The 16,197-nt window shown below is 53.9% G+C and overlaps 1 protein-coding gene across 1 annotated transcript in view; it reads right to left on the minus strand.

Moving 5' to 3' along the window:
* Window positions 1-15,003, minus strand: part of INSC (INSC spindle orientation adaptor protein) — a 39,734-nt gene extending 24,731 nt beyond the window's left edge. Inside the window, exons 1-5 of the mRNA XM_032960173.2 lie at window positions 14,958-15,003; window positions 4,452-4,631; window positions 2,221-2,516; window positions 1,677-1,729; window positions 1,291-1,405 (exon numbers count right to left, since the gene is read on the minus strand). Coding sequence (XP_032816064.2) covers window positions 1,291-1,405; window positions 1,677-1,729; window positions 2,221-2,516; window positions 4,452-4,620 — 633 coding nt within the window. The 5' untranslated portion in view covers window positions 4,621-4,631; window positions 14,958-15,003. The remainder of the gene's footprint in view (window positions 1-1,290; window positions 1,406-1,676; window positions 1,730-2,220; window positions 2,517-4,451; window positions 4,632-14,957) is intronic.
* Window positions 15,004-16,197: the final 1,194 nt, after the last annotated feature.

Raw genomic sequence — 16,197 nt, forward strand, 5'->3', positions numbered from 1 at the left:
CAAAGATCCCACATATAGCCTTAGCGTACTGTTGGAACAAGTGCTGTAGGCGAGCATCTATCACGGCCGGCACGGCACACGAGAGAGGTGGAGCGCCAGCACCACGCCCGGTCGCCTTTGTCTCCCCAGTGGGGATGTTTTACACACCGCACCAGCTACTTATTTGAGGCTGAGTCGACCTAGAGGAAGCCCAGGACTGATTCAGATAATCGTCACTGGTGTTGATGGCCGTGAGCAGGAATCTAACTCGGGTGGCCGGGTTCGCTGCGCAGCGCGCTAACCGTGACACTATGCACACACCAATGACAAAGAAACCCCTTATAGCCTGAACACTGTCGGGACAAGTGCTGTTAGAGTACACCTATCAAGGCCACACACATATATGCGCGCATGCATATACGGAGAGATGCGCGTTCTATTAAAAAAGAAACGAAAGTGTGATTGGGCAGGACGCGTCACGGCTATAAGCGCCGATGGTGAGGATGAATCACGGAACGCCAGCCAAGGAATGGATCGGTATCCGGGAGCACGTGCGCCGGCTTGCCGCTAAGACGAAGCAAGCTGGCACAGCAGGGAGCGCAGGTGGTGCATCTGCCAGTCATCTCGTTCACTAAGTGGCGGTGACATCGCCAAAGTTGTGCCAGGCTAAGTGCGCTTTGAAAGCATTACGCAAAGCATGGAAGACTCCCTGGCAGGAGGACGTCACGTGACGGATCCAGGCGCTGTGCGTTGACTTACTGAGATGACTCGCAGATGCTCCACCTGGACTTCCCACTGTGCCAACTCTCTGCGTTTTACCCGTCCTCCGCTCCACACGTTGTTCTGAGCGTCACTCATCCTCCCTCCGTTGTTGCTGGAGGGCGACTGCCTCTAACTGCCCAGTAGCAGCGTCCTTCACGAGCCTCCTCCACAAAGGTCGATCTTGACACCGTTCGTGCCGGTTATCAGCAAGTTCACTCACACAAGCTCACAACTACATCGATCCCCGTTTTCACCCTCTCTAACCTGTACCGCTCATTTCCACCTCCTTACATCGTCACAAACAACGTCATCATCTTCATTATATCCGTATGAACACCATCAGCAGCATCAACCACATACCACTATTACCACCACCATCATAATAATCCAACTCCATAATAATATCATCACGAACATGACCATCATCATCACCGGAAGGTTAGGACGACCACCAACATCAGCTCCACACCAGCGTTAAAGTCACAATGCGCAGGGTCACGGGGTCACGATGACCCCCCCCCCCCCCCCCACTCCACTCCCCGCCCTCACCTGCGCCAGGTGCGTGAGTGCCGAGGCGAGCATCCCACTGAAGTCTCTGCCCACCTGCGTGGCGACGCGACCCAACTCGGGCCCTAGGGGATCCGCACCTCCTTCTCGGGCACATCTTTAAGACAGGAAGAAGACGAGGAGGAGGTTGTGACGGGTGGGACACGTGTGCAGGATGGAGGAGGGGGAGGAGGAGGAGGGGTAGGAGGGGGAGGAGGACATTGGAGTGGCACCCATAGGCATTTAAATGGCGCGGACTGACTTTGCAACTGCTTCGGGGTTCGAGCAGAAGGAAGGAAGCGATGGCGATGTGTGGTCTCATTATTAATGGCAGTGCGTGTGGTGGCCTCTAAACAAGGCGACTCGTTGGTGGCGTGAGGCTCACTCACCTCAGCCCCAGGCTTTCCAGCTTCCGACACGAGTCCAGGAGGCGAATTTCATCCTAAACATACAGCATCATCATCACCTCCAAGTTAGCGACACCAAAATCACAATCAACTCCATGCCATTATCATTATCACCACCATATCAGAATAATTCGTATTATTACCTCCATGATGGCATCATCACCATTATCATCGCCATCATCATGACGTTCTCATCAGTAGTATCATCACTCGCATCATTGCAATCATTATCTCCATACCATCATTACCGCACACATCATCCCTTGAGCACCAGCATCATTACCATCACTATCACCTACATAACAGCATCACGCCCTTAATGAACTCCATGTCAGGATCGTCATTATCATCACCACCAACATCATCATCATCATCGTCATCCTCACCAGCACCATCACCGGCAGCTTCAGCACTAACATCATCACAGTAACCGAGGCGCTGCTTACTGCTCACCCACCTCCCTCCCCCCTCCCGCCATCCTCCTCGTTCACCCCCTGCTTCCCCCTCCCCCCTCTCTCCCACTCACCTGGGCGCATTGACTCGACGCGGCTGGGGAGGTCGCGCGCATTTGCGTCACGGCGGCGCGCGCGTGACACGCGAGGCGGAGCGCGCCCGCGTGCACGCGCCTCCACGGGGCCCCTCCCCTGCTGGCCTCCACGGAGGCGGGGTGGTGACCCCCCCCCGGTCTGTGCGAGCGCGCCCCCTCGAGCCGGCGGAAGAGGCGCGCGAGCTCGGCGCTCACGTGACGCGCACGACGCATGAGCGCGCAGCACGCGGGGGGCGCGCCCGAGCCCCCGACGAGACCCCCTGAGGAGCAAATCCCTAGGGGGTGGGGAGTGGGGAGTGGGGCCGCACGTGGTCTGTAATCTAACACTGCGTGTTGTGGTAGCAGCAAGGGTTGGTGGATCACACACAGATATATGTGTGTGTGTGTGCGTCACTGCCACCGTGGCTGCAGCATCCACAGATCATTTGCTCTGAAAGATTGGTTCAGGAAGGTGGACATTACCGAACAATCTGGAAGAAAAACTGAAAAATGTGCGAAGTATGGAATAAGATGCGGGCCTGCAAATTACATCGAGAGACAGAGAGATGAACACGTGGATTCACAGCGCATGACCAAGCTGTAGACAATTTTGACTTCTTATATAAAAAAAACACTCCAAGTCGGCTTTGGCAGGACACGTCATGGATAGAAGGGATGAATAGTGGCCGGTGGTCGAGACTACCGATGGAGTGGCAGCAAAAGGAGGCAACTCGCCCGAGACAACTCGCGGCGGTTGTGATAAGTTGAGATCACGTGTGGGAGTCACGTGGATTGTGGCACCATCACAAGGCCGTAAAGGGTGACAACGACGCGGGGAGGTCCTCATCGAGCAGTAGATAGAACATGGAAACGTATTATGAATGCAATAATGATCATAGTAACAATACTAATTCACTATAATAGTGTATTGAAACAATAGAGTGATTTATAATTATAATGTATAATTATATATAATAATATATTCACAATTTTATATAAAATTATATATCCAATTTTTTTATATGGTATCAACACCTTGAGCATCACGATCATCGTCGTCATCATTGTCCACTCTTCGTATGAATCATCATCATTTGATACCGCTGGTTGAGGCCGTCGAGCGGCAATGCCATTGACGACAGCCGCCCGGGTGATCGATGGAGCTCGAGATGAAGACAAACACCCACGTTGAGAATGAAGGACGATGCCATCGATACTACAACTAGGTGACGACGGTGGTGAATGTATCCACGTGAAGACGAGATAGACAATGACTATGCCAATAGCGAAGGTGTCTACATGAAATTGTTGATGACTATAACGAAACAATTAGCGTGAGGATCTAACGATGATGATAATGATGATGTTGTTGTTGTTGCAATCAGTAGTGGTGGTGGGGTGGGGATGATAGGGAGGGGGTAGATATCCCCTCTACCCCTCTCCCCTCCTCCCTCCCTCCCCCACCCAGACCCCTCCTCTTAAATCCCCGCGGGTCACAGTGGGAGAAATCGATCACGGGTAAGTTTGGGTGAAACTCTTCTTCCTCGGGGAATGGAATATTACGCGGTTATTGAAGAGCAGAACAATGGAGACAACTTAATATTGAGATTGGTTCTGCCCGGGGTGACGCCGCTGCCGTCACGTCGCCCCCCCCCCCTTAACCTTCTCCCCTCCACCCCGCATCACCCCCCCCCCCTCCTCCTCCATCTCGCCCGAGATTGTTGTGATATTTGCTGGCAGGGAGGGGGGAGCGCTCGTGAGTTGAGCCGAGGTCACCACAACTCACGAAGGTAATTCCGTGCCCTCGCGATCCCACTTTGCCGAATTGGGCCGGGCAGGTGGGGTGGGTGGGGGGTAAACAAAAGACAATAGACGCGAGCCCCCACCCCCACCTCCTCTAATAGTTGTGGATTGACAGACAGGAGGCAGGAGCGTTGTTTATTACCTCCACCCACTCCCCTCGGCTACAGCGTCACTCGAAGTGAGCGGTTCGGCACGCGTGGCGTATCGAACGTTCCGCTCCCATTCATTGTGGTCGCACGTGCTCTTCTCGCGCGGCCGCTGCTGATGATCATGATGATAATCATACCAATAATGACGATTATGACGACGATGATAACCGCCGTTATGATATCAACAATGATATCGACGACGATGTCGAAGATGCTCACAATTCAGTGCTACTACTGCTGCTGATAAATTTGCTACTACTGATGACGATGGCTACTGACCCGCCTGGATGTCCCCATCCTCCCAGCTCCGGGTGCCGTCTCCGCCCAGCGCCTTCCCGTCCATCGTGGCCATCGCCTCCGCCTGCGTCTCCACGCGCAGCTCCGCGAGCCACTGGCGAATGGGGCTCGCCTCCGAGGGGGCCCTCTCGACCCCCTTCCCAACCCCCATCCCCCCCGTGCCTGCAACGACAGGGCATCTCCCTCGTCACGGCCGTGGTGGCATCTCGGCCGCGGCTACGATGTCTCTGCGCGGCCACTGGCAGTGGATTATCATCAGATAAGAACTTGACACGAGTCGGGTTTACCGAGAACTTCCCTCGTGTTAGCCGTGTCAATAGATCGGTGCGGCTGAGGTTGTTTGCTACCTGAGGTGGCACCGATGCCCCGCGTTGGCATCTCCTGAGACCTGGGTTCGGGTCCAGGCAGCTGCCCACCAACACAAAGAGATTTCCATGACTGGTTGGTAATCAAGGAAAGCGCATTTAACGTAATTTGTAATTCATATCTAAATTCTGTGGTGACTGAAGCGTGGGTGAGGGTGCAGAGTCTTGAGTGAGTTGAGGACTGCATAAAGTGGAAGCTGTCAGGGCGTGTTTTTGTTCAAAATACGTAACTCATATAATAAACAACAACCAACCAACCGCTGGTCACCACAATTAGCACAACCACTTACTCACTACCAAAGACAAATATCACCAGTATAGCTTTCACAGACTGTTGGGGCAAGTGCTGTTCGTGAGCACTCATGAAGGTCGGAATGACACACGAGGAGGTGGGTGGCCAGCACCACGCCCAGCCGCTTTTGTCTTCCAAGTAGCGATGTTTACACATCACACCAGGTACTCATTTGAGGCTGAGTCGAACTAGAGAAAACCCAGAATCGGTTCAAATAATCGCCACTGGTGTTGGTTTTGAGTGGGAATCGAACTTAAGTCACCGGGTTCGTAGCACATCGCGCTAATCGCTGCGCCACCGCTCCCTATCACTGCCAGCACCAACACCACCGATCGCTCTCGGATCACCTACTATCGCAATCCACCACCACCACCAATATTCACGGTAAACACCACGACCACCACCTCCACTCTCAATCCACCACCACTGACACCTCACCGACCAACCTTCTACCATCTTCAATTCCTCACCACCACCACCACCGCCCCCTGGCCATCACCACGACTCACCAACACCTTGGCCACCACCACCAACCACCCAACAGTCACTACAACACACTCCAACCATCCACCCTCCCACACATCCACCACTCACCCGCATGCTCACCGGCACGCTCACCCGCACGCTCACCCGCACGCTCACCCGCACGCTCACCCGCACGCTCACCTGCATGCTCACCGATATGCTCACCCGCACGCTCACCCGCACGCTCACCCGCACGCTCACCAGCACGCTCACCCGCACGCTCACCCACACGCTCACCCGCACGCTCACCCGCACGCTCACCTGCATGCTCACCGATATGCTCACCCGCACGCTCACCCGCACGCACGACCACACGCCCCGCATCTATATTCAGCCGCGGGCCGCTCGATACCCGGGTCGCGTACAGAGGGCCACAGACAACGGGAGTACAGAAGAGTGTGGATTAAACTCAACATTGTTTGCATAAAAATGATTAATTTACAATCAAATCACGATGTTTCCTCTCATTCCCCCATCACCATTCCACCTCCCCCCACTCCTGCCCCCCCCACACCCCCCCTCCCATTGCCTTGTATTTACTGACGATCGTATACTATTAATACGACTATTAATATTATAATTATTGTGACAATTATCGTTATGAATTGTGTGTTTTTTTTTTCCCGAGCGACGCGGCGCAGGCGCCTGATTTAGGTGACGATTTGATTTCTCTTTCACGGGGGAGGTCATGGGGGAGGTCACGGGGGAGGTCACGCAGCCACCTCCGCGCCGCTTCTATCCCATTCAGGATCTGGCATTGTGCGCGGTGCTCGCGCGCGGAGTGTGTGGGATCTTTTGTTTTACACGCGATGCGTCCATTTCGCAAAGCGCCGCGTGGAGTGATCCTGTTCATTTACATATCCCTATTCATCGTGGAGATATATATATACACACACACACATCCACACGTGGAGCATCATCTGAACGAGATCGTTGTGGGGTGAGGAGAGGGCTTTGTTGGGTACAGAGGGCTCGACCTCCAAAACACGAGAAGCAGAGAGAGAGACACACAGGGAATCGCATAAAGACGCGTGAAAAAAAATTGAGTGGGATACTTTTTTTCCGTGTGAATAAAAGGGGTTGTTGTTGTTGCTTTCAGCGTCGTCATCGTCATTGTCGTTGTTATTATAATATCGTCAACAACAGCATCATTATCATCAACAACAGCATCATCATTATCAACAACAGAATCATCACCAACAACAGGATCATCATCAACAACGTCATGATTGGTGGCAGCCGCAGCAGCAGCTGTAGCAGTCAGGATTGTGGCGCCTGCATGCAAGATGATGATGATGTATTTCGCTTCATCGCATCTGCGACGGAGTGGCTGTCACGTCATCGTGAGTCATGATCAATCCACTGCTGAATGAAGGCCTGCTCAAGCAGTCGACATCTCTTACGATCCTGCGATGCGAACGATCCACCTAACGCCTGCGCACACGAGCGGATTGTCATCGCTCCATCTCCGCGGTGGGCGTCCTCCCAAGCGCCTTCCATCCTTTGGCAGCCACTCCGTCGCCAATCTCGACCACCCCCTCTCGCCGTGACGCGTCCCGCCCAGAGCCCACTTAACCACCTCAACTCGACGTCTTCCCTAACCCCTGCTGCACCGATTTCATTCGCAACAGACGCTCCAAGTTACACCGAAAGAGTTGGGTTCGTGACAGACTTACATTTATATTAACGACTCTGATCGTCTTATTAGCCAAGGCAAAGCGTTCTTCCAAAGCTTGGCTGCTGCACTTAGCAACAACCCGATGAGTCCACAGACAGAGCCTTGACCTCGGAGTCCTTAGAAGAGGGGGATCCCAAGATCTCAGGGACCTTGTTAGAGCGTCAACACGGATCTGTTCCTGTCGATATTTTGGGGCTCACCCATTATTGAGTGCCTTGTAGGTCAGCAGCAGCGGGATCTTATAGTCCACTCGAAACTTCACTGGTAGCCAATGCACGATTGGCTACGTACGGTGCGAAAGAAGTTCAACAAACATACAGAAACGCATGCAAGAGAGTAGGTGTGTGATGTGCTCCAAATCGGCGTGCGTGTAAGTCAGTGGTTCCTCTTCTTAACCAGGGGGTGCACGCTGCACCCCTGGGGGTTTCGAGATGCACTTTCTGGGGGTGCGAGACATGGCCAGAACTTTTTTTTTAGAAGGTAAATAATCGAAACAAAAAAATAAGCACGGGCACGTAACAACTTACTTTGTTTCATCAACCCCTATGTAGTTATTGACATTCTACATCGCTTTAGCTATTGAGAAACAAAGGGGTGCGAGGCTCCAGTAAAGGTTATGAGCCAATGGTGTCAGGACGCCAGCAGCTGCCTTCTGAATGCACTGGAGTCTCCCCAGGCTGAGCGACTTTATTCGTCGTGTTCTCCCACAAGGGCGCCAACAATACATGTTATTCATTTATTCTCTCTATATATTTTTTTATCCAAGCTAAGAGAAGCTAAGAGAGGCTGACTGATGACATCCGCAGCGAGGGACGATGCCAGCATCTCCCGGCAGCTGCCACGTGCGCTACTGGTGAGGCTCTCACCATTACCCCCCCCCCTTCCGCCCAGATAGGAGATCACTAAATAAATAAGCTATCAAACAATCATCAATCAATCACTCGGCTAATCTCGCAACATCTAAAAGCCATCGAACTCGAGGCTGCACCGAGATCCGAGTTGTGTTAAACCATTATCGTGGTGAGCTTACACTTGGTCCACGCGATACTTTGATAGAGTGTAAAATATAGGCAGGTAAATTAATATAATATCATGATATTATACTGGTAGGAACGAAGTTGTAAACTGAGTGTACCAGCCTGCAATAGATTAATGTGTCCGTCCGTCCGTCCACTTTCAATACTTTAACGAAGTGAAATGTCGTGCTGTTGGGTGTAAAATCAGCAATAGACAGCGCAGAGACTTGTCCTACCAGCCCACCCTGCAGGGACCTGTTTATAGATAGGTGAAACCTTGTTACTTTGCCTTGTACTCTAGTGGTAGTGCCTTACGCCGACCATCCCTACTCCACGGCAGCCAGCGTTCTGGAAAACATCGAGTTTTGAAATGAAGCCCTGAAGCACAGACAAAGACAAAGAATCCCCACCCGTATAGCCTTAACAGACTCTTGGGACAAGCGCTGTTAGAGAGTATCACCTATGAAGCACACACACACACGCAGACAACATGTGCGTACTGTATATAGGAACAAAGAGATAGAAACGCGAATAAAATTAACCCACGCTGGGAGCGACGCGCAAGGGTTAACGCTTTAACACAGCAACAGCGACAGCAGCGACTCACGTGCCACGGCTACGCGAACGGAGTGGAGTTCGCGTTCAGCAGCAGCATTAGAGGCGGCCACGCTCGTTTACTGCCGCGATCTTCCAGGGCACAAAACAAAACTCGCCACGACGATCAGAGACGGAGCGGGGCCCCGAGTGGATGTTTGTCCCGCAGTGTCACGAGTTCGCCGCTGCGTAAAGCGATGGGAGCGCAGCGCAGAAGAGGATGAGACCCCCCCCGCCACCACCACCGCCACGCGTCTCCTCTCTCTCTTTCTCGCGAGGACACGGGAGCCCCTCTCTTTGAATAATTAATTAATCTCCCCGGTAACCGGAAACCCGTCGGCCCGTGCAGCCGCTGATTCTCGCGTGGGGGTCCTCGCCCCGTGCCGCTCGCTCGCGACAAAGGCCCCGGCTCCGCTGGGAACACCGGGAAGCCAGCGGCGGACCCGTCACTTGCGTGTTGCAGCGTGTTGCACCACGCCGGGTCTTCAAGGTCGCGATGGAGAGCCGTCAGATTTGTTTTGCGCTGTGTGATCGCCTGGGCTGGAACGTTTCCGTGCCACGCAAGGGGGTCCAACTTGCGTGCTCGGGTAGTGCCGCGCGTGTCCGACGTTTCGGAGCACTGCACGACGTCTCGCATCGGCCTCCTGTTGACGATGTTTCTGATGCGGTTCACGATGTTGCTGATGCGGTTGACGATGGTGTCCAGCGGTTTCTTCAAGGAGAAGGAGGAGGAGGAAGGGGGAATGTGAAAGGCAGGAGGTGTGCGAGTTTTGGGTCCACCTGATGTGTGTGTTCCGGTCTGTCCCTAGGTCGACTCAGCTTCAAATGGCTACATGGTAAACATCTACACGAGAGAAAAACAAAGGCGGCCAGGCAAGGTGGTGGCCACCCACCCCCTCGCGTGCCGCGCCGGCCGTCGTAGGTGCTCGCTAACAGCACTTGCCCCCAAAAGTTTGTTGAGACTTTATGGGCGATCTTTGCCTTTTTATGTCTGCATGTCGGGAACGTGACCAGAATCGTTAATGTGAAAGCCAGGAGAAGGACAGCAACACGCGAGAGAACACAGACAAAGTAAACTCGTCCTCTTTATGTTTCACATCAAAACGAATGAAACAAATTCAATCGATGGGTCTTCCCGTTAATTCAATTAGCCGTGCGGGCATTCCAGCTCAGACGCATCGCGTCCAGCCAAAGCGGAGACGCAGGCGCCCCAACGCAACCACCACCATCCCCTACACCACCACCACCATCCCCTACTACACCACCACCACCATCCCCTACACCACCATCACCATCCCCTACACCACCACCACCGCACCCATCCCCTCCACCACCACCACCACCATCTCCTACACCACCACCACCATCCCCTACACCACCACCACCATCCCCTACACCACCACCACCATCCCCTCCACCACCACCACCATCCCCTACACCACCACCACCGCACCCATCCCCTGCACAACCACCACCATCCCCTACACCACCACCACCATCCCCTACACTACCACCACCGCACCCATCCCCTCCACCACCACCACCATCCCCTACACCACCACCACCCCCTTCACCACCACCACCGCACCCATCCCCTCCACCACCACCATCCCCTACACCACCACCACCATCCCCTACACCACCACCACCGCACCACTCACAATGTTGTTCCCCATCCCCCAACTGGCCCCCACCCCCACTCCCGCAACCCGGCTGCTTTTAGAAGGGTAATGAGAGAAGAGAAGACCCCATGGGGTGAGTGATGCTCATCTCCTCGTCCTCCTCCTCCTTCAACAGTGGCCGCGCCTCTCTTCCTGACAACGCCATCCCCCTCGCACACCTCCCCAGATCACGCCAGGCTAGGGAGAGACTCCCCTACACACTATCCCCCACTACACACTCACCCCACTACACACTCACCCTACTACACACTCACCCCCACTACACACTCACCCTCACTACACACTCACCCCCACTACACACTCACCCTCACTACACACTCACCCTCACTACACACTCACCCCCACTACACACTCACCCCCACTACACACTCACCCCTACTACACACTCACCCTCACTACACACTCACCCCCACTACACACTCACCCCTACTACACACTCACCCTCACTACGCACTCACCCTCACTACACACTCACCCTTACTACACACTCACCCCTACTACACACTCACCCCTACTACACACTCACCCCCACTACACACTCACCCCCACTACACACTCACCCCCACTACACACTCACCCCACTACACACTCACCCTACTACACACTCACCCCCACTACACACTCACCCTCACTACACACTCACCCCCACTACACACTCACCCCACTACACACTCACCCCCACTACACACTCACCCCCACTACACACTCACCCCTACTACACACTCACCCCTACTACACACTCACCCTCACTACACACTCACCCCCACTACACACTCACCCCTACTACACACTCACCCTCACTACGCACTCACCCTCACTACACACTCACCCTTACTACACACTCACCCCTACTACACACTCACCCCCACTACACACTCACCCCCACTACACACTCACCCCCACTACACACTCACCCCCACTACACACTCACCCCTACTACACACTCACCCCTACTACACACTCACCCTCACTACACACTCACCCCCACTACACACTCACCCCTACTACACACTCACCCTCACTACGCACTCACCCTCACTACACACTCACCCTTACTACACACTCACCCCTACTACACACTCACCCCTACTACACACTCACCCCCACTACACACTCACCCCCACTACACACTCACCCCCACTACACACTCACCCCACTACACACTCACCCTACTACACACTCACCCCCACTACACACTCACCCTCACTACACACTCACCCCCACTACACACTCACCCTCACTACACACTCACCCTCACTACACACTCACCCCCACTACACACTCACCCCCACTACACACTCACCCCCACTACACACTCACCCCCACTACACACTCACCCCTACTACACACTCACCCCTACTACACACTCACCCTCACTACACACTCACCCCCACTACACACTCACCCCTACTACACACTCACCCTCACTACGCACTCACCCTCACTACACACTCACCCTTACTACACACTCACCCCTACTACACACTCACCCCTACTACACACTCACCCCCACTACACACTCACCCCCACTACACACTCACCCCCACTACACACTCACCCCCACTACACACTCACCCCTACTACACACTCACCCCCACTACACACTCACCCCCACTACACACTCACCCCTACTACACACTCACCCCCACTACACACTCACCCCCACTACACACTCACCCCCACTACACACTTACCCCCACTACACACTCACCCCTACTACACACTCACCCCTACTACACACTCACCCCCACTACACACTCACCCCTACTACACACTCACCCCTACTACACACTCACCCCCACTACACACTCACCCCCACTACACACTCACCCCCACTACACACTCACCCCCACTACACACTCACCCCCACTACACACTCACCCCCACTACACACTCACCCCCACTACACACTCACCCCCACTACGCACTCACCCTCACTACACACTCACCCCTACTACACACTCACCCCCACTACACACTCACCCCCACTACACACTCACCCCCACTACACACTCACCCCCACTACACACTCACCCCCACTACACACTCACCCCCACTACACACTCACCCCCACTACACACTCACCCCTACTACACACTCACCCCTACTACACACTCACCCCCACTACACACTCACCCCCACTACACACTCACCCCCACTACACACTCACCCCCACTACGCACTCACCCTCACTACACACTCACCCTTACTACACACTCACCCCCACTACGCACTCACCCCCACTACACACTCACCCTTACTACACACTCACCCCCACTACACACTCACCCCCACTACACACTCACCCGCACTACACACTCACCCCCACTAGACTCTCACCCCTACTACACACTCACCCCTACTACACACTCACCCCTACTACACACTCACCCCTACTAAACACTCACCCTTAATACACACTCACCCCTACTACACACTCACCCCTACTACACACTCACCCCTAATACACACTCACCCCTACTACACACTCACCCCTACTACACGCTCACCCCTAATACACACTCACCCCTACTACACACTCACCCCTACTACACACTCACCCCTAATACACACTCACCCCTACTACACACTCACCCTTAATACACACTCACCCCTACTACACACTCACCCCTACTACACACTCACCCCTAATACACACTCACCCCTACTACACACTCACCCCTAATACACACGCATTCCTACTACACACTCACCCTTACTACACAATATCCCCTACACAATCTTCCCTACACACTATCCTCTACACATTATCCCCTACTCTCTATCCCCTACACAATATCCCCTACGCACTACCCCCTACTCTCTACCCCCTACACACTATCCCCTAAACATTATCCACTACTCTCTACCCCCTACACACTATCCCCTACACACTATCCCCTACACACTATCCCCTACTCTCTATCCCCTACACACTATCCCCTACACACTATCCCCTACTCTCTAACCCCTACACACTATCTCCTACACACTATCTCCTACACACTATCCCCTACACACTATCCCCTACTCTCTACCCCTACACACTGTCCCCTACACACTATCCCCTACACACTATCTCCTACACACTATCCCCTACACACTATCCCCTACTCTCTACCCCCTACACACTATCCCCTACACACTATCCCCTACACACTGTTCCCTACTCTCTATCTCCTACACACTATCCCCTACACAATATCCCCTACGCACTACCCCCTACTCTCTACCCCCTACACACTATCCCCTACACATTATCCACTACTCTCTACCCCCTACACACTATCCCCTACACACTATCCCCTACACACTGCCCCCTACACACTATCCCCTACACACTATCTCCTACACACTATCTCCTACAAACTATCCCCTATACACTATCCCCTACACACTATCCCCTACAAACTATCCCCTACACACTATCCCCTACACACTATCCCCTACAAACTATCCCCTACACACCATCCCCTACACACCATCCCCTACAAACTATCCCCTACACACTGGTGCAACAAGGGCAGTCAACAATGACGTGCAGAACGTTACCGTCAATCACAACTCTCTGTGTGTGTGGCCATACACGGAACAATATACATAATTGGTGGAATTACGGGCAACGACTCTTCACCATGTATGTGTTAGGAAGAAGGGCCGTAACCCGAAACGTCGCCTATCATATACTTTTCCTTCGAATGTGACACACGGTATTATTGAAGAATGTGTTGTATTTTTTTATTAATCGTGAGCGATAAATCGCCAAACAATTCGTCCGGTCACTCACAACCCAACCTCACATTCACTCATTAACTCACTAGTTACTCATTCATTCGCATCGTCACTATCTCATGAATGTATTTACTCGTCATGAACTCACCACTCGGTAATTCATTCACTCATTCACTCACTAAAGCATTACCCACGCATTCAGTCATTCAGCGATTGACTCGCCCGTTAAAAAATATATTTATTCGGTCATGTGCTCACATATTCCTCTGATTCACTCATATCATTCCCGTCAATCATTCACTCAACCATTCGCTCATCCGGTGATTGACCCAGCAACTCACCCCTCACTCATTCAAGTCACGCTTTGCACTCACCGTTCCCGTGACTCGCTCGCTCATTCACTCACCGTTCCCGTGACTCGCTCGCTCATTCACTCACCATTTCCTTGACTCGCTCGCTCATTCACTCACCGTTCCCGTGACTCGCTCGCTCATTCACTCACCGTTCCCGTGACTCGCTCGCTCATTCACTCACCGTTCCCGTGACTCGCTCGCTCATTCACTCACCGTTCCCGTGACTCGCTCATTCACTCACCGACTCTTACCGCTTCCCAGGCCTCCGTGTGACCGCGACTCCCGGCGGAAAAAAAAACTCTTTACAGCCAGGAGCCCCGGGGGGGGTGGGGGAGACAGGGGGGGACAGGGGGGGAGACGGGGTGGGGGGGACAGGGGGGGAAACAAAGCCTCCCTTGTTGTTGTTACCGTGGCTGCTTTATCCACTGTCGGGCTTGACGTTGTTGGTGAGCGCACGTTGCGTTGGAAGGGAGGGGTTGGGTTAGGGGAGGGGGAAGGGGCATGGGGGGGTGTTGAGGGGGGGGGTGTTGAGGGGGGGGGGGTGCCACCACCTTTGTCTCTCCAGATTGTGTACTTCACCCCGCGGACTGGGCAGTGAAAGTTAAACGGTAAAGGCGCAGCCCCTGCAATTGCTCGCTTCCGGCGGAAGGGACCTCGACTGGAGAAAGCCCCAGAGAGAGCCATGTGGCCGCCTGTTCCACGCTGGCCCAGACGACTGGGAAGAGGTGGGAGCTCCCCACACTCTGCCCCAGCAGACGCGACCTGCGCGCTGCGCTGCGAGCCCAGCCACCCGAGTTCCATTCCGGCTCACGGCCACCAACACCGGTGACGATTATCTGAACCGGTCCTGGGCGTCCCATCGGTCCACTCAGCCTCAAACGAGTACCTGGTGCGATGTGCACACATCGCCACTCGGGAGACAAAGGCGGCTGGGCGCGGTGTTGACCACCCACACCCCATGATTGTGCTGTGCCTGCCTTCATAGGTGCTCGCTAACAGCACTTGCCCCGTCAGTCTGCCAAAAGCTACACGGGGGACCTTTGTCTTTGTGTGTCTATGGTGAAGGTTAAGAACCGTGGCTGAGGAGCAGATGTTGGGGCTCCTCTCTCCCTCCCTTCCCTCCGTCCCCTCCCTCCCCTCCGCTACCCCCTTGACTCCCGGCTTATCCCCTCTCCGAACCCCGCATTCTGGGCTCCTGGCACCCATCCCGCGCGCGGCGGCAGCTGATGCTACGAAGCGCGTCTCGATAGGCGCGGAATGTCAGCGACTCGCCGCTCATCCATTCACTCATTCAGTAGTTCTTTCAGCCACCGGCTCCTTTACAGTACTGGTGTATCCGTTCAGCGATTTATCCGCCCTTCAATCACTAGCTCACGCGCTCGCGCATTCGCTAGCTTAGCATTTATTCAATAAACCAGTTGCTCAACTCATTAATTCAGTAACTCACTACCGAATAATTAATTAGTTCAGTCACCAACTCGTTTGCTTGGC

Source organism: Petromyzon marinus, chromosome 24, assembly GCF_048934315.1.
Source record: "Petromyzon marinus isolate PM22_M1 ecotype Great Lakes invasive population chromosome 24, UKy_Petmar_22M1.pri1.0, whole genome shotgun sequence".
Classification (NCBI taxonomy): Eukaryota; Metazoa; Chordata; class Hyperoartia; order Petromyzontiformes; family Petromyzontidae; genus Petromyzon; species Petromyzon marinus.